Consider the following 18,020-nt stretch of genomic DNA (forward strand, 5'->3'; position numbering starts at 1 on the left):
CCTATTTGAGAAACCCTCAAAAGTTAGAATCTTAGAACCATCCTAAATTAATCGATAGCTAAGACATTTTACAAAATCAGTAGAGCCAACTTTTCCTTAATTTTTTTTTCCCACCAATAATCGAGAATTTAAATAAAATTTGTTTGCAATATTTGCCATGTTTTGCATTTAATAAACCATCAAGTTCCTAAATAGCCGAAAACCCCAATTTTTATGTTCTTCCCTCTCTCTCGCTAAATCTCCTCAGTGTATGCAACGCTCAACCCTTGAATGCTAAGGTATATTTCTCTCTCCTCTATACTTTTATTTTGGTAATTTGTTCTTCATATTTTGTATATTTTATCACCATTGACGAACTCAAGCACCCTCATTTTTCTTAATTTTATCTCATTTTCTTTGTACGGGTGATTTTTCTAAAGTAGCTTGGATTTTGCTATCTGGGTAGGCAATTTTTGGTGGATTTGATGAAGTTTTAGCTGATTTTCATTCTTAATCTGGCAAAATGTTGAGATGGGTATGTGGGTGTTTAATAAATTGTTCAAAATTAATGAATATATCTTTCTATAATTGGAATTGATTTGGAAGAAGATGGAGTTTTGTAAGGTTTGTCCTTTTGTTGTATAGAAGTTAAAATCAAGCTCAATTTTTCTGTTATGTGTTACTTACTGTGTTATGACTTATGTATTTCATTTGGCTCACAAAAGAATGTTAGAAAGGATATTTGAATCTAAGAAACTGCCTGAAAGAATTGCCTTTGAAAGTGTTGTAAGCGACAATTTGATAGAGAATCTAAGGAGTAGTATGTTCATTGTTGAAGATTGGTATTTTTTGGTGCTAGGAACATGTAATTTTGGTGATTATTTGTGGAAATAATAGGTTTCTTGTCCTAAAAAGCCTTCAATATATGATTTTTCGGCTCCTCTAAGCTGTGTCGATTTTCTGTACCATCATGAGATTTAATGTGGGTGAAAGACCATATCTCAAATCTCAAGTAAACTGAAATTGGAATCTCAAGACAAAATCCATATACCTTTTAGCTCTCTTCAAGTTATTTCGTTGTAAGTTTGTTGACTTTGTTCTAGAATTTTCTGGAAGAAATAAATCAACGAAGAGTTAAGAATATAACTTCACTTTGCCAATTACTATAGGTTTATGCATTTATTATAAGCCAGGTTCATTTCTTTTTGGCTGGGAGACTTGAACAGCTGGGCTGTAAAATCTATATCCCTCATCCAATTTTCATACCCCTGTCCTCTTAGGTTTCTTTGGTCAATCTATGGCTTGCTATTTTCTTTTCGTTTGTAAGAGAAATGGGGCTCTGCTGGTTGTGAGAGAATCAATATATTCAAGTGAAGCCGAGCCAATTTATTTTTACTGTGGATGTGCTAACCAATTGAGATGAGAGATGAGAGATGAGAGACAGCCGAGTAGAAATATATTGAAAGAAATTAGAGTGGATATGAAATTACAATTAACTTGCTTTCTGCAGGCTTGTATATTTGGGTACTGTGTTGGTTTTAAATCCCATGTCCATGAGCTGAATTACTTGGAATGGCACAGCAACAAATAGATTCCAAAGTTGGTGAATTGGCGTCGAGTATTAGTGAAGCAGGGCCGTGTGGACAGGATAAACAAGTCCCTTTGCCCGTAAAGAAGACACCACTCAGAGACCTCCCGAGTGTAAATAATATTGTACCACAAAAGGACCCTAGTAGTCCTGTTGTTTTGAAGGAAGTAGTTACCACAGAGGCTGCGAAGGTGACAGGTGTCAAAAGATCTTCTCCTGAGTCCCCAATGAGTCCTCAACAGCAATCTTCTGGTAATAATGGTGCAAATGGTCATCTTGTGTATGTTCGCCGGAAGTCTGAAGCTGAAACTGGTAAAATTAGTAACATTGAGGTTATCGCTGACAATGCTAATTCTCCTGAGCTAAGTCAGCTTGGGCATCAAGAAGATGGGATCCGACCTAAGTCCTTAATTAATGAATCCCAGATACAACCTTTACCTGCATATGCACCAATTGGTGGTTCTGTAATGAGTATTCCTTCAGGGAAACCTTCCGTTCCCCTTACTTTCGGGAATTCCAATACCAAAGTGGTTCTGGAAAAACCTACGCCTCAGGCAGTTACATCAGGTATCACTTCCCCAGCACAAGCAAGAATCAAAAAGCAGAATTGGGAGGAGAGATATATTCAATTGCAGATGTACCTGAAGAAGTTAGATCAATCAAGTCAAGAAGATCATCTTCAATGTATGCTCATTCATTATATTGATTCATCTGTGTTTATATATCTAAACAGGTCATTTGCTTACTGGTTTAATGATATAATTTGCTTACCAAACATTTCCAAAAACATTTAAAGGGGAATATTTTGTTTCTAGTTGTCCAAAAAAAAAAAAAAAAAAAAAAAATTATAGAATATTATGATGATTTTGAAAACAATTTAATGAATTCTATCAGGACCGTGTAGTTGAATCTCTGATCTATGTATAAACTACATAGAAAAAGGAATAGAACAAGAAATTAAAATTATAAAGTTACCATCTTTTTCTTACAACAGGACCAGTTTTGTTCTTGCTGACATAAACTTATCTGTCTCCTGGTTTAACCTTTTTGTTGTTCTTGTCAGTGCTTCGTTCCCTTTCAGCTTCCGAACTCAGCAGACATGCCGTTGAACTGGAAAAGCAAGCAATCCAGCTTTCTTTGGAACAAGGTAAACAGATAATTTATTCCCTTGTACTTCCTTGGTGCAATGTTTTAAGGCAGATTTCACAAATGTTTTACCTTGTCATCCACATTGCTTCAGCTTCTCAATTTATTGAAGAAAATAGCAAGCACCACATGTATAGTTTGGATGTGGACCTACCAAATTTCATTTATTCAATAGGAGCATAACTGTGGTATCATGGTGTACTAGGGACTAGGGCAGATATAATTAGTACTCTATAATGTAGTAATTTTTAAGGTTCAATTTCTCTGTATGTATTGCTTTTGTGTTGACACAGTTTCATTCATGTGATCAAGTCTTATAAGCACCGAGTTAGAACTAAACTCTGATAAACTCTTCATTTATGGTTCTAATGTAATCAAAGTCATCTGAAATTGTGAACCACACCTTGTCCTCATATCTAAGAAATTTTCCATCCCTAAATCTTTGCTTACTACTGAGCTGAGTTGAGCTGAGCTAAAATGAATACAGTTTAGCTCAGCTGAAATGAATATTTTATAAGAGAAGGAAATTAGGAGCTGAACTGAACTGAACTGAACTTCAACGTAAGAGAACAGTCCCTTAGTATGCAAAGTGAAAGGAGCTTCTTGAATAGGTTGTAGTGTTCGGGATTCGAGTAGTGGGGTTTGTCAAATTTTCATTGTAGTTCATTATTTCTTGGTGTGCTTTAAATTTATGATTGAATAAAGATTTACTGTTACATTGCTTATGGTAACTTTTGAAAGTAGGGTAGATTCATCTAACATAAAAATTGATCTAGTTTGGAAGAGCTGTTGACACTTCAAAGGTTTCATGTATGAAACCTGTGAATTTGCACATAAATTGTGTTCTAGGTATACATTTGTTGCTTTTGCTGGATCTTTAAATTCGTTTCTATCCCATTATAACAATACGCATCCCCTCATATGCTTCAAGAGTGCTAATCACTACTCACCAGCATACATTGTTCTTTCGTTATACTCTTTTCTATACCCTGCAAGAGTGTCCCTTAGAACCGTATACTATTCCTTGTCAAATGCACCTGCACTCCTGCAGTTCCCCCTCCCTACCCCCTATCCTGTTGGCTAGATAAATGATTATACATTTTACGTGGTGTCCATTGGGTTAACTTTGTTTCATGAAAATGAGCAGTAAATATGATACAAGTATTTTAGCTAGCTGTGTACAGTATGATTTATTTATGAATATAGGTATATATTGATTGCAGAAACAAAGAATATTTTGCTCATCCCGCTTTTTGGTTTTGCATCACAGGGAAAGAGCTGCAGCGCGTTAAGGCTCTGAACGTGCTGGGAAAATCGTTGAAGACTTCCAATGGAACACAGAGTTGACAGTATATATGTACTGCAATTATTCATCAATTATTGTTTCAGGCTCCCGAGTTCCACTACGAGAATGTGTTACTAAAGGTGTTGTTGTCTCATTATCACCTGTAAGTTGTATCGTCTAACTACTAATATGTAGTGTAATAATCTTCATTATCATTTCTTTAATTAGTCCTCTAAGTTAGAAATTGTTCTAGAGCTTGAATGAAAGACCCATATACTGCACCCAGTATTATCTAATGCAATGGTCCTTCGTTTTCATGTCTAGCTTTACTTCCATTTTTGTCTCATTTACTTGTTTGCTTTCCCTTTTTATGTTTCTTGGCTTAAATCTGTGTTTCAAATCAATGGAGAAAAATCATTTTCCAAAAAGTCGGCTTTCTCATTTTCCTCTGTTTGATCTGTAACGGGTGAAATAAAAAAAATTTCAATTTACTAGGGCAAAATAAATCTTAAATCCTCCTATTCCCTCACCTTTGTCTCCTCTTGCTCACCAATTCTCTCGAATTTTTTCTAGACATACCAAATTTAAAAATAATTATGGTACCTTTGAAATTAGATTTACGTAAAAATAATTGCTAATAGTTTAGAATATATTTTAAGCAATTAATCAACTTTACAAGTCGATTAACAAATGAAATCATAAGAAATTCTTTTCATTTTTTTAAAGTTTGTAATTCAAAAAACTTGTTAATATATAATACAATATCTACGTATATATTTTTTAAAAAAAGAATGGAAAACATTTTTATTTTTATTTTTTTAAAAAAAATAAAGAAAAATATCCAAAAATTTATTTTTTAAAAAATAAAGAACGGTAAAAAATAAACAGAAAGCACCTAACTCTTCGAAAAAAACTGAAGTAACTGTAAAATGGATAGAGGCAAATAACCGTCATATCCCACTCCCTTCCCCTACAAAACCCACTCTTCCCCCCACTTTCAACCTTTTTCCACTCTTCTTCCTTTCAAACACCCCCTCTCATTTTTTCCCATCAATTCTTCCTTTTTTTCAGTTTTTTTTTCCGACAATTTTTCACTCCCTATTTCACTTCCATGGAGAACACTCCTCTTCCTCCTCCACCACCCTTGCCACTACTGCTACCGCCTCCGCCACCACAACCGACACCGGTACCGATACCTCTTTCAGTGTCTCCTCCTACTCCAATTTCCTACGTCCACAATTACAAAGATTTACTCTTACCTTTTTCTCCTCCCACCACACCAACTTCCTCCTCCCCGACCGCCTCCTTACGTAAGAAGCGCCGCTCTAAACTCCTCCGCATTGACACTTCCACCACCACCACAACACCGGCCAACAAAAAACCTGTCTCATCTGCCAATGAGATCACACCACCATGCACGGAGTGTGGGAAAACCTTTTGGTCATGGAAGGCTCTTTTCGGTCATATGCGATGCCACCCGGAACGTGAGTGGCGTGGCATTAACCCTCCTCCTCATCTTCGTCGTCGTTCTCTTCCTCCAACGCCTCCTCCTACCCCTACTACTACCACTGATGACCATGAGGTTGCGGCTAGCCTTCTCTTACTCGCTGCTGGTCCTGTCTCCCCTGACTTGGCATTAGCCTCTCCGGCCAGGTTCGAGTGCTCGAGTTGTAAGAAGACATTCGGGTCTCACCAAGCGCTCGGGGGTCACCGTGCTAGCCATAAGAATGTCAAGGGATGCTTTGCCATCACCAAGAGTGCAACTGACGTTGAGTATGATCAATGTATGATCATGCAAAGTGGTTCAAATCATGAGGAAGCAATTGGGCTGGGCCTTTCTTTGGGACTGGGCCTTGGAGTGGGCCACAAGTGTGGTGTTTGTTTGAAGGTTTTTCCTACTGGACAGGCCTTGGGTGGGCATATGAGGTCCCACTGGGAAAAGAGTGAGGAGCAGGCGTCGCGGTCATTGTTCGGGCTTCCACCCCAATGTGGTGTTGATCTCAACCTACCGGCCCAACTTTTAGAGGATGGTTCTTCTTCTTCTACTACTATTGATTCTTCTAATAACATGCAATTAGAGCTGAAGTTAGGAATATAAGGTATACTATTGATTAGGTTAATTAAAATTGTTGTAATACTAATTAATTAATGATTTATCACATTTTTAAGTGTGAAAGACTAACTAATTATAGTGTGTGATTTGGGTTTCATGAAAACATATGTATGCTCATTGTTTTAGGTGTGGGTTCATGTAATATCTCATTTAACACAACACTTTATTCATCATAATATTATTACTTACTCTTATTATTATAATTGTAAACTTTCTCTGTTATAATGTTGATGTTTCCGATGACGAATACTATACTAATCCCATGTCTAGAATCATCAGTCACATTTTTAGTTATAAGATTAAATTTGAACTAGTAAGGTGACAATGATTTTTTTTTTTGTGGAGGCGCCATGGTGCATCCGGTGTTCTTTAAAAAAAGGCAGAATGAACATTTAGCTATTTAGTAAAGAACATATAGTTGTTTTGTAAAGAACATATAACTATTTTATAAAGAACATCGAGTTTTATATGTTTTTTTTTTGTAAATATACAGAACATTTGTAATATTAGTAAAGGACATGATAATATTAAAATAACATTATTCATATAGTAAATGTACATTTGGTATAAATGATCATGTATGTATATGAAAATGTATATTTTACTGTATTATAATGTACATTGTATTACATTCTAATGAACATATATGTTATAATGTTGTTTACATGTTTTATGTACATTGTATTATTTGCATCATGTAAGTATATGAAAAAAGAACATTTTACTGTATTTTAATGTACATTGTATTATTTGGATCTACAACTTTTTCTAAATTTGTCGATTTGCTTGCTTTCTTCTTCCAAAATATATTAATCGGTTGATTTTCTTCAAGAAATTCATTTTATTTCTCATTTCAACAACAAAAGTATATCAAAATCGCAATTAATTCCCAATAAAATCAAATATTACAATTTTCAATCAAATTTATAAAAAACAAACACTCAAACTCAAAATAAACAAGTATGAATGTCAAATAAACAAGTATAAATGTCGAATTTGGTCTGACCTTTCGTTTTTATTTGTCATCTTGAACAATTTTGGGCTCAAAATTTCAAATTCCTTAAAATTTTGTTTGAGGTTTGAGAAATTTAAATGGCTTTGAAGTTTTGTTTGGAGAGAGAAAGTGAACTTTTGGTAAAAAAAAAAAAAAAAATTGAAATGATTTGTAATTAATGTATGGTAAAAAAAATAAAAATAATTATAGTACTATTTATCTATTTCATTATACAAAATTTCTTTTAAAAAAAATATATATACAAAATTGTTGCATAAAAAACTGATGTACATTATAAATGACAACTATGTTCTTTAATATGATCATGTTCATTAATATATACTTGAATGTTCATTCCGCATTTTTGTATTTTGGAGCGGATGCACCATGCGGGTAGCGCATCCGCCTCCACGAACCAAGCTTTGAGGTGACAATTAAATACTCCCTCTGTTACGATTTACTTGCAACAAAGAGGGAGTTTGCGGACTCCTAGGCAAAAGATGGTAAGTGTAATTAGCAAAAAATAAGGGCATGTATTTAGTATTAATCCAACACCCCCCCCCCCCCCAAAAAAAAAAAAAAAAAAAAAAAAAAATAGAACACAACCACTTAGCACCTAACAACAGCACCACCACCACCTAGCAGCACACCACCTAGCACCACCACCACCACCACCATCACCTAGCAGCACCACATTCGAACCCAGAACCACGATTTCGACCCAGCACCATCCCTAATTGCGCCCACAACCACAATTTCGACCCACCACCGCCCCCGATTTCGACCCAAAACCACGAATTTGACCTAGCCCCACCCACGATTTGTAACTGTACACAAATATGCACTGGGATCTTAAGCTAACTTCACTAAGAATCAAGTGAAATCAATGGAGAAACGCCATTGATGAGCTAAGAAGAATACAGAGGTTTTATCAGGAAGAAGAGAGAGAAAGCTCTGGTATTTTATTTCACGCAAAACAATGAATGAGTTTATTACAATTGTTACAGGCATTTATACTCTGTAATTAGCCTAGAAGAATCTAAAAATATCTTGTAACTAACTATCCCACTAATTACAAGTAATAACCAATTTGCTGAATCAGCAAAGCACTAACTAAGACCTCCTATTACAATGCTCCCCCGTTGAAAACAAACTTGTCCTCAAGTTTGGATTACAAAACCAGGAAACTTCTCTTCAAAAACTTCAGCAAACTCCCATGTAGCTTCAGTAGCAGGACAGTGTTTCCATTGAACCAAGTTTTGGACAGCAGCTCTATTTTGGTGTCTGACAGTTCTTCTCTCCAAAATAGACTCAGGTTCCCATTCTTCCTCCTCATCTCTTCCATGTAACCAAGAAGGAATATGAGTAACTGCTGGAAGCACTCCTTTGAACTTCTTTAGCTAGACATGAAAGACTGGGTGTATTTGAGCATCTTGAGGTAATTTCAGTTTGTAGGCCACCTTTCCAATAACCTCAGCAACCTGAAAAGGACCATAGAATTTTGATGACAATTTATCATGTGCCCCTAGCCTTATAGTTTTCTGTTTGTAGGCCTGCAACTTCAACCAAACCCAGCTTCCTACAACAAATTCTCTATCACTTCTCTTTCTATCAGCTTGCATCTTCATTCTGTCTTGAGCTCTTCTCAAGTGGAATTTCACCTTCTACAACATTTCTTCCCTTTTCTGTAAAGATCTATCAACTGCAGTAACCTTAGACTCTCCAGGCAAGTAAGGCAAATGCAGAGGAGGGGGTTGACTTTACACTATCTCATATGGAGTCATTTGAGAAGAAGTGTGAAAATTGGTATTATACCACCATTCAGCTAGAGGCAACCACTTGCTCCAATTTTTAGGACATTCACTAATCATGCATCTCAAATAGGTTTCTAAACACCTATTCACCCTTTCGTTTGGCCATCTGTTTGTGGATGATAAGCTGAAGATAACAATAAGTCTGTGCCCTGTAATTCAAACAAAGCTCTCCAAAAATTGCTCAGGAAAACACCATCCCTGTCACTGACAATTGACCTAGGCCATCCATGGAGCTTGAAAACACAATCCAAGTAAGATTGAGCCACTTCCAAGGCTGTGTAAGGATGAGATAAAGCCATGAAATGTGCATACTTGCTAAATCTGTCTACCACAACCAAAAATGACAGTTTTACTAAAAGAAACAGGCAATCCACCAATAAAATCCATTGAAATGTCCACCCAAACTTCTTGAGGAAGGAATTGGAAGAGGTTGTAAGAGACCAGGGCTAGCAGCATTCTCAGTTTTATTTGCTTGACAAACCAAACAATTCCTCACAAAATGAGTAACAAAAGTAGTCATCCCTTTCCAATAAAACAGTCCCTTAACTTTCTTCAAGGTAGCATCCCTACCAGAGTGACCACCTTGCCCAAAGCTGTGTAACCATTGAAGAATAGCTACTTTTAATTCATCATCTGGCCCCACAACCAACTTGCCTTTCCTTCTCAACAACCCATCTTGGATAGCATAATTTGGAACAGCAGTACCTTGAGAAAAAGTATGAAAGAAAGCAGTAGTATTCAAGTCCAGAGCATAACTATCTTTCAATTTTTGTGCTAAATTAGAATCAAGGACAGTCAAAGCCATGCACAAGATTTCAGCACCAGAGACCCTTGATAAGGCATCTCCTACCAAATTATCACACCCTTTCTTATAAACAATCTCATAACTGAATCCCATAAGCTTAGATAACCAAAGTTGTTGGAAAGGAGTAGAGATTTTCTGCTGCAAAAGCCACTTAAGGCTCTTCTGATCAATTTTGATGACAAAATGTTGTCCCATCAAATACTGCTCCCATTTTTGCACAGCTGTAACTACAGCAAGGAGTTCTTTCTCATAGACAGATAATTTCTGCCATCTAGGGCCCAATGCCTTGCTCAAAAATGCCAATGGGTGCTCGGCTTGCATCAAAACTGCACCAATGCCTTTATTAGAAGCATCTGTTTCAACTTCAAAAGGCTTAGAAAAATCAGGTAGAGCCAATACAGGAGCAGAACTCAAAGCTGATTTTAACTCTTCAAAAGCTTGTTGCTGCACATCAGTCCATTTAAACTCCCCTTTCTTTAGCAATTGAGTTAAAGGTTTACAGATATAACCATAACCCTTAACAAATTTTCTGTAATAACTAGCTAACCCTAAAAAACTCCTTAACTCCTTAACATTCCTTGGAATAGGCCAATTTTTAACAGCTTCAATCTTCCTGGGGTCAGTTTCCACACCCATTCCAGAAATGAAATGACCTAAGTACTCCATCTTATCAATAGCAAAACTGCATTTACTCATCTTAGCATACAAAGTATGAGCCCTCATCAACTCAAAAACAGCTTTAAGATGAATCAAATGTTCTTGCAATGAGCCACTATATATCAATATATCATCAAAGAAAACCAAAACACACTTCCTGAGTAAAGGTCTAAAGATATGATTCATCCAACTCTGAAAAGATGCAGGAGCATTTGTAAGCCCAAAAGGCATTACCAAAAACTCATAGTGACCATTATGAGTTTTAAATGCTGTTTTGAACACATCACTCTCATGAACCCTCAACTGATGATAACTAGCCCTTAGATCAATTTTACTAAACACCCATGACCCATCCAATTCATCAATGAGTTCATCAACCACAGGAATAGGAAATTTGTCTTTCACTGTCTTCTTGTTAAGCTCCTTGTAATCTACACATAATCTCCATGTCCCATGTTTTTTCCCTACCAAAACCACATGAGATGCAAAAGGACTGCAGCTATCCTGTATAATGCCCTGTTCCAGCATCTCTTGAACCAGCTTTTTAATGATATCCCTTTGAGCTAAAGGATATCTGTAAGGCCTGATGCTCACTGGATTTGACCCAAATTCCAAAGGAATTCTATGATCAAAAACAGCTCTGCTAGATGGCAAACACTTTGGTTCAGCAAAAATATCAAAATATTCCTGTAAAAGTTCAGTCACAGCCGTAGGAATGGTAGAAACTTCAGTCTGGCAACAATGCACCCCAGAATAGTCTTGAACTGAGCTTAACTGTAAAAAGTACAACTGAGCAGGCTGACTAAACAACTTTTCAGCATTCTGACTTACTGAAACAACTGGTTTCCTAGGTTTTTCACCTTGTAAGACATAATGTGCACCAAGGTAATCAAACTCCATAATCAACTTCTTAAAATTCCAAGTTACAGTCCCTAGGGTACTTAACCATTGAACTCCAAGCACCATATCACAACTTCCTAATGGTATAAGTAGCATATCAGATTTAAATTCTTTATGCTGAAGGGACCACTTAAAATCCTTACAGACATGCTGACATGCCAAATGGTTACCATCTGCAACAGTGACAGCTTGAGGTGAGATACTCTCAGTCTGAAATCCCAATCTTTTTGCTACATCCAAATCAAGGAAATTGTGTGTACTTCCTGAATCTACCAGAATGTGTATAGGCTTCTTGCCCACAAACCCAGTAACTCTCATAGTCTGGAAATTCTGGCTGCCACTCAAAGCATGCATAGAAATATGAGGATCCATATTATTCAATTCCTCTTAAAAGGAAAGATCCCCCTCTATAGTGTCTTCTCCATCACTGTCATCCTCCCTTGGTATCTCAACTAAGAACAACTGAGTTTGTTTAAGAGGACACTTGTGATTCCTCTCATATGGCTGATCACAAAAATAACATAACCCCTTAAGCTGCTTTTCTCTTCTCTCAGTTGCAGTCAAGGTAGTATGGGTTCTTTGAGGAGTTTTGCTGGGTTGAAAAGGGACTATAGCACCAGAATTAACAGTACTAGGCTTTGCAGTAGAAGTAGAAGGGAAAGAAGGTTTAGAATTATAAGAGCTGTAAGATTTAGGAACATTCTTAGAAGCTTCTAAACTCTCTTCCTGCAGTTTAGCAAACTCAACTGCTGCTGCTAGAGTTTGTGGCTTGAAAGCCTTTACAAAGGACTTAACAGCAGGTTAAGACCCCCAATGAAACTAGCAAGGAAATAAGAATCAGGCAACCCATGATTCTGCTGCAACATTAAAGATTTCAACTCCTCAAAATCATCAACATAAGACTCTATCGAACCCAATTGTTGCAACTTATTGAAATTTTCTACTGCATTGTCAAATTTAGAATCTTTAAATCTAGCAGTTAAATCAACAACAAATTCAGTCCAATCAACACTACTTTTTCCAGCCAAATAACTAGCTACCCACACTTCAGCCTTATCAATCATATTCAAGCTAGCAAGGTCTACTTTCTGTTCATCACAAATCTTACACAGCTTAAAGTATTTGTTGCACTTCTTTATCCACATTCTACAATTCGTACCATCAAACCTAGGAAATTCGAGTTTAGGAACATACCCAAGAGTCCTAGTTGGATTGGACCCTCCATCACAAGATTTCGGAGTAGAAATTGGAGTAGATACTGGAGATTTGGTCCCAACTTCATCCAATTTCGCGCTCAAATCCTCCATCATCTTCAGCACACGTTCTTGAAAAATTGAGCTGACCTTCTGCTGCTCACCCAATCGCAATTCAAGATCCTTAACTTGCTGCTCAACAGACACCATCCTCTTTACTGAAATTGGTGCTAGGATTACACCAAAGAATATCCAAGGAACAAGAATTGTAGCGAAAAATCGAAGAAAATCGAAAGAAATCAATCTGGGTATTTTCGATTGAACTTGGTATTTTCAAGAATTCGAAATTCTTGAAATGGGTTTGCTCTGATACCAATGTAACAGTACACAAATATGTACTGGGATCTTAAGCTAACTTCACTAAGAATCAAGTGAAATCAATGGAGAAACGCCATTGATGAGCTAAGAAGAATACAGAGGTTTTATCAGGAAGAAGAGAGAGAGAAATTTCTGGTATTTTATTTCACGCAAAACAATGAATGAGTTTATTACAATTGTTACAGGCATTTATACTCTGTAATTAGCCTAGAAGAATCTAAAAATATCTTCTAACTAACTATCCCACTAATTACAAGTAATAACCAATTTGCTGAGTCAGCAAAGCACTAACTAAGACCTCCTATTACACGATTTAGCCCCCAACCCTGATTTCGACCCAAAAAAAAAAAAAAAGAAAGAAAGAAAGAAAAAAAAATGCGGGAAGGAAGTATTCTCAAATCTAAAAAAAAAAATCTTGTTTAAATATATCACAAGTTCTAAATGCTATACAAAATAACCTAAATGCAGAATCTAATTAAATGGCTAAAGACCATATTACCCTTTTTATAATTTTCACCCTAATTTGATTCACATTGTAATAAAGTACTCCTTAGTAAATAAACACATTCTCCCTTTTCTCTATACAGAAGAAGGCTTCTTTTTGTTGATAATGAAAGTAGCTTCTACCATTTTTCCCATTGGTTGAAAATCGAACACTTGATAAAAAGTAAGCCTAATTTGATTAATTTTGTTACACTTATGCCATTTTTCTAATTTTATTATTTGACATTTGAAACTTAGTACAATCACTCCCTGGATTTTCAATTCGGTACTCTTCAATCTTCATCACCCCCGGAAATTCAATCCGGTACTTTTGACAAACCCCCGAAAATTTAATACGGTACCCATCATCATCCCCCGGAAATTCAATCCGGTACTCTTTACCAACCCCCGAAAATTCAGTACGGTACCCATCACCATCCCCCGGAAGCTCGGAATTCAATCTGGTTCCTTTCATCACGGCTTGAAAATTCAACACGATATCATTCCCCGAGATAGTTATGTGGAAGTTCTCCTTATGTTCCGTAATTATATTCGGCAGTTGACCACTAGCCTCGGGATACAGATGGTAGTATTGCTTACTTGCTTAGTGTTATCAAGAACCTTATAATAACACAAGCAATATCAATTAAGCCCCAAGAAGCACTTTGGAAAATTAGATTTCTGAAAAATTAACCAGTCAACCCTAGATAATAAAATACTTCTTTTGTCGATTTGTGTCAAGTCCAATGTAAGGTCATAAAATTTATCATGTTCAGTATATTTAAAAATTTTGATTTGTATGATTGTTTCATTTGTTTGTACATTGTACATACATCAATTATTTGCGGAATTAAATATTGCATAGAGTATACATACTTGAAAAAAAAAAATTAAACATCAGGAAATACGTTATAATGTGCTTGGAAGATGAATGCTAGCGGGTTATAATGTCATATACGAAGTAGTTAACATTAGAAAGGATTTAGATTAAAACAAGGGCACAATTGGAAATAAAAACTTTTAAAATCATTAAGCTATTTTACCTGCATATAGTATCCCCCAAATATATAAATATGTTTGCTACTAAATTTTTGTACCAAACATCTCTTACATAGTTACATCTTACAGTTTCTTCGACACTCTCAAGATTTTCTAAATTCAACCCTTAATATTTTCTTCATTCTTGTTCGTTCATTTCAAGTTCTAACTATGGGAATCAAGGATCGTGTGAAGGAGTTCTTCAAGAGGAGAAACGTTGGAGAATTATACGACTTCATATGCTTTTTATGTGAACACAGCAAAATCGAACGAGAGAGAGAAATACCAAAACAAAGCATAACAGAGCAGCTTACGCATGAAATTCAAGATTCTAACAAGGTGTACATTAAAGAAATTGGAGCCTATAACAGGTCTGAATCAAAAATTAGTATTGGTTCATTAAAGTTGGAGAATCAAAGTTAATGTAAAAACAGAGATATGTAAAGTCCACCAATTTGTAAGTTAATTGAAACTTCATTAGGTAATCTTCTTCAGTTCGAGAGTCAAAGATTTTAGTCGTTAGTCGTTAATAATAGTGTTTGTTTGATTTGAAGACTTAAATTACTGTTTGCCATTAGTTTCTTGATCATTTAAAGTTGTTTAAAACAGAGCAATGTAATGTCGAAGCCAGTTAAGATTTCAGTCGTTAATGACGTTGTTTGTTTGATTTCGAAGGCTTGAAATAGTGTTTTCATAAGTTTAATCACTTTCTATAAATCTCTTACTTTTGAGTTTTGTCTTCGTCTCTATTCTAATTTTATAAGCATTCTACGTGAAACATCTGCACATTCTCATTTTACTTCTCTCTCTTTCATATATTATGAGAAAAATATGATCTTGCAAAATCAAGAATCTTTTCTTCTAATTAGCCGGAAAACAGAGGATAAAAAAAATTAAGGAAAAATCACAATCTAAATCATGTATTCAGGTTCATTTCTTTCTGGGTTTTATTGTCGGGGATGGGAATTTTTAACTGCCCTTTTGCTTTTTAGTTGTTCTTCTTCTTCCTAAATTCTTAATCTTTCATTTTTCTAGATTAAATTAGCTATTTTTCTTGAGTAAATTCTAGGTAAAAAAACAGGGGATTTTTTAATAAAATATATAAATCATATAGTTTTTAGAGTAGTAGTTGAATAAAAATGGGACAGAGGTCAATTCCTGCGCCATTTTTGACGAAGACATACGAGATGGTAGATGATAAAAGTTCAGATGATGTAAATTCATGGGAAGAGAATGGGTCAACTTTTGTTGTTTGGAAAACTGCTGAGTTTGCTATGGATTTGTTGCCCAAATGCTTCAAGCACAACAATTTCTCTAGTTTCGTTCGCCAGCTTAACACCAATGTAAGTTTTCGAAAATTAATTGTCACGTTAATAGTGTAATTTTTTACCAAGTATGATCCTGATTGATAGAGTTTGTTTCCGTCTGATCCTGACTTCCCCAAGAATCCGGACCTGAGATCCTGATACTTCTATCGGCAAGCTGAGAACCTACACAATGAGAAGAAGTTAGCTAACCCCGGGGTGATCCGGGGATAACCACTCCGATGATAAAGTCAGAAAGTGTTTTAGAAGAGAAGATAAGTAAGAGAGAAGATAGAGAGAGAAAGAGTAAGAGAGTGTAATTAATGCCCTCATTAATGAGGTCTTACCTACTATTTATAATAGTTTACCTTGACAGGTGGCTCTCATCCATGCAGAGCCTTTTGTGCCAAGTGTCGAGCTTCTGTTGCCACGTGTTGAATTACGGCAGGCCGACATGTCTTCTTTCTGAAACATATCAGCATCTTCTTATAATTATTGAAACCTGGTCACGTGCTTTTACAAGATATCGGCCATGCCCAGATATCATCCCATACAGAGTTTGATTTAATTTTTTCAACATCATATCATGAGATTGGCTACAATTTTATGTCAACGTTTATTTATGATCCACTAACTTTAATTGCTACGAGTAGAGTAGAAATTTAAATTCGTAGTATGTTTATTTACTTGTGTTAGAAATGAGAACTTCTAAAGGTCAAATCTATAATTTGTTTAAATTATAACGTGTGAGGCCTTAATAAAAAATTGGAATTACCACTGGATGATATGAGTAGTTTCATAGGTTGACTATTATGACGATTTTTGCAAATACGATGGTAGTTTCATAAGTTATTAATGGATAATAAAAAATTACTTCGTTCAAAAACATAAAAGTATAATTTTATTCAAATTTAGATGTGCCTACTAACTAGATACGATAGTGGTTAAAGAGTGGAGGGAGACTTGTGGAGTTGTATAAAATTATTCCCATGAGATATTGTCAAAGTTTAACTTGTTCACACTAATGGGTGAAATGATTTTATTTTTAATTTTTTTTAATCGTGTTGTTATCGCGGGGTAGTTGATTATTTTATTTTATTTTATTTTATTTTATTTTCATCTTTAATATACTATTTTGATCAAAAAATATGTTTGATAGATGTACGTTTTGAAATATTACATAGTGTAAAAAGTTTAGTGTATGTAATAATGTAAAAGGCTTAAAAACTCTTTTAAAAATAAAAAAGTATAAAAGTTCAATTATAATTTACGTGCATAATGATTAAGAAGTTTTAGAAGTATTTCACTTGACATATTTTTTCTTATTATCATATACCATTATTCGGGAAATTTTACGATTAAAGTTTGTAAGTTAAAAGATATTGCATTATTGCGCAATTACTCATCTTCGTAAAATTTTCACAATCGCCCCCATAAAATGCCTCATTCTTAGAAAATGGATGATTTTCATACAACAATATTTACACTAACACCCTGCTAGGTTGAAAAAGGAAAAATAAATAAATAACCTCAATGAGAACTAGAATTGTGTATACGCTTATCCAAGGGTGGTGACATTTTTAAAGTATGAGTAGTTGCAATTTTGCATGATGGCAAAGATAAAGAACAGTACATTTTTTTTTTTTTAACCGCATTAATAGTTTTGATTAGTTAGTTGCATGTTGCATCAGATGCTTTATTATCCTTTTTTTTTTTTTTTGAGAACCAGATGCTTTATTATCCTAAAATAGCTAATTGTAACAATTTCTCAAAATTTACTCTTACAAAGAGCTGTATAGACTAACTCCAATGACATTTTTGCATTATAAATCTATTTTCCAAACCAAAATCTCGTCAACTATCTAATTGCTAAATAAGGCCTAAAACTGTAAAGTGTACAAATAACTGAATTAGTATTGTGACATCTTTGCTTTGATTTTGTTTGAGATGCCTAAACTTGGGAAATTGATTTAGGCACACCCTAAATTGATTTAAGCACACCCCTATGTGAGAAGAGCATAGAAAACCGTGCTCTCACATAGGGGTGTGCCAAAATCAATTTAGGGTGTGCCTTTTTGCATTTGTTTCTTGCTTTTCATTCATAGCTATTCTCAAATTTGTAGAGGAGAGAGAAATGAGAGTTTTTTAGCATTTGAAAAAAGTAAATGTTCATAGTTAATCTTAAGTCAGTTTTGTTGGAGTGGAAAAAAAGAAACGAGAGTTTGGGCCGCGTAATTTGTATTGTATTTATGCTGTGGATTGTATTTGGGCTGATGGTCCACCTATTCTATATGGACCAGGGTCTACAGTAGACCTATTGTTGTATCAAATATGCAACGCTCC

At 35.3% G+C, this 18,020-nt stretch overlaps 3 protein-coding genes across 4 annotated transcripts; 2 read left to right on the plus strand and 1 right to left on the minus strand.

Moving 5' to 3' along the window:
• Positions 1-153: 153 nt before the first annotated feature.
• On the plus strand, positions 154-4,315 carry LOC145620764 (uncharacterized). Of its 2 annotated transcripts, none has more exons than XM_081675468.1 (4): positions 154-278; positions 1,490-2,251; positions 2,631-2,714; positions 3,984-4,315. In XM_081675468.1, the coding sequence occupies exons 2-4, from the start codon at positions 1,552-1,554 to the stop codon at positions 4,058-4,060; spliced, it is 861 nt and encodes a 286-aa protein (XP_081531594.1). In that variant the 5' UTR covers positions 154-278; positions 1,490-1,551; the 3' UTR covers positions 4,061-4,315. The 2 variants fall into 2 exon arrangements, with proteins under 2 accessions (XP_081531594.1, XP_081531595.1); XM_081675469.1 differs by having other exon boundaries at positions 1,490-2,300; positions 3,984-4,037.
• A 794-nt stretch (positions 4,316-5,109) lies between these two features.
• LOC145620155 (zinc finger protein ZAT2-like) lies at positions 5,110-6,096 on the plus strand. Its single transcript, XM_081674791.1, has one exon. The coding sequence runs from the start codon at positions 5,110-5,112 to the stop codon at positions 6,094-6,096; it is 987 nt and encodes a 328-aa protein (XP_081530917.1).
• A 2,169-nt stretch (positions 6,097-8,265) lies between these two features.
• LOC145620156 (uncharacterized) lies at positions 8,266-8,733 on the minus strand. Its single transcript, XM_081674792.1, has 2 exons — positions 8,578-8,733; positions 8,266-8,505 (listed from the first exon to the last, which is right to left on the minus strand). Exons 1-2 carry the CDS (start codon positions 8,731-8,733, stop codon positions 8,266-8,268), a joined length of 396 nt encoding a protein of 131 aa, XP_081530918.1.
• Positions 8,734-18,020: the final 9,287 nt, after the last annotated feature.

The sequence above is a fragment of the Chenopodium album genome, chromosome 27, assembly GCF_948465745.1.
Source record: "Chenopodium album chromosome 27, dcCheAlbu1.1, whole genome shotgun sequence".
In the NCBI taxonomy this organism is placed as follows: Eukaryota; Viridiplantae; Streptophyta; class Magnoliopsida; order Caryophyllales; family Amaranthaceae; genus Chenopodium; species Chenopodium album.

Bases quoted from the DNA above. Each gene is read 5' to 3' on its own strand.
- LOC145620764 (XM_081675468.1), top strand. From the start codon at position 1,552: ATGGCACAGCAACAAATAGATTCCAAAGTTGGTGAATTGGCGTCGAGT. The intron at 2,252-2,630 runs GTATGCTCATTC...TGTTCTTGTCAG, and splicing joins TCAAGAAGATCATCTTCAAT to TGCTTCGTTCCCTTTCAGCT. The intron at 2,715-3,983 runs GTAAACAGATAA...TTTGCATCACAG, and splicing joins CCAGCTTTCTTTGGAACAAG to GGAAAGAGCTGCAGCGCGTT.
- LOC145620155 (XM_081674791.1), top strand. From the start codon at position 5,110: ATGGAGAACACTCCTCTTCCTCCTCCACCACCCTTGCCACTACTGCTA.
- LOC145620156 (XM_081674792.1), bottom strand. From the start codon at position 8,733: ATGAAGATGCAAGCTGATAGAAAGAGAAGTGATAGAGAATTTGTTGTA. The intron at 8,506-8,577 runs GTTATTGGAAAG...TTTCATGTCTAG, and splicing joins GTCCTTTTCAGGTTGCTGAG to CTAAAGAAGTTCAAAGGAGT.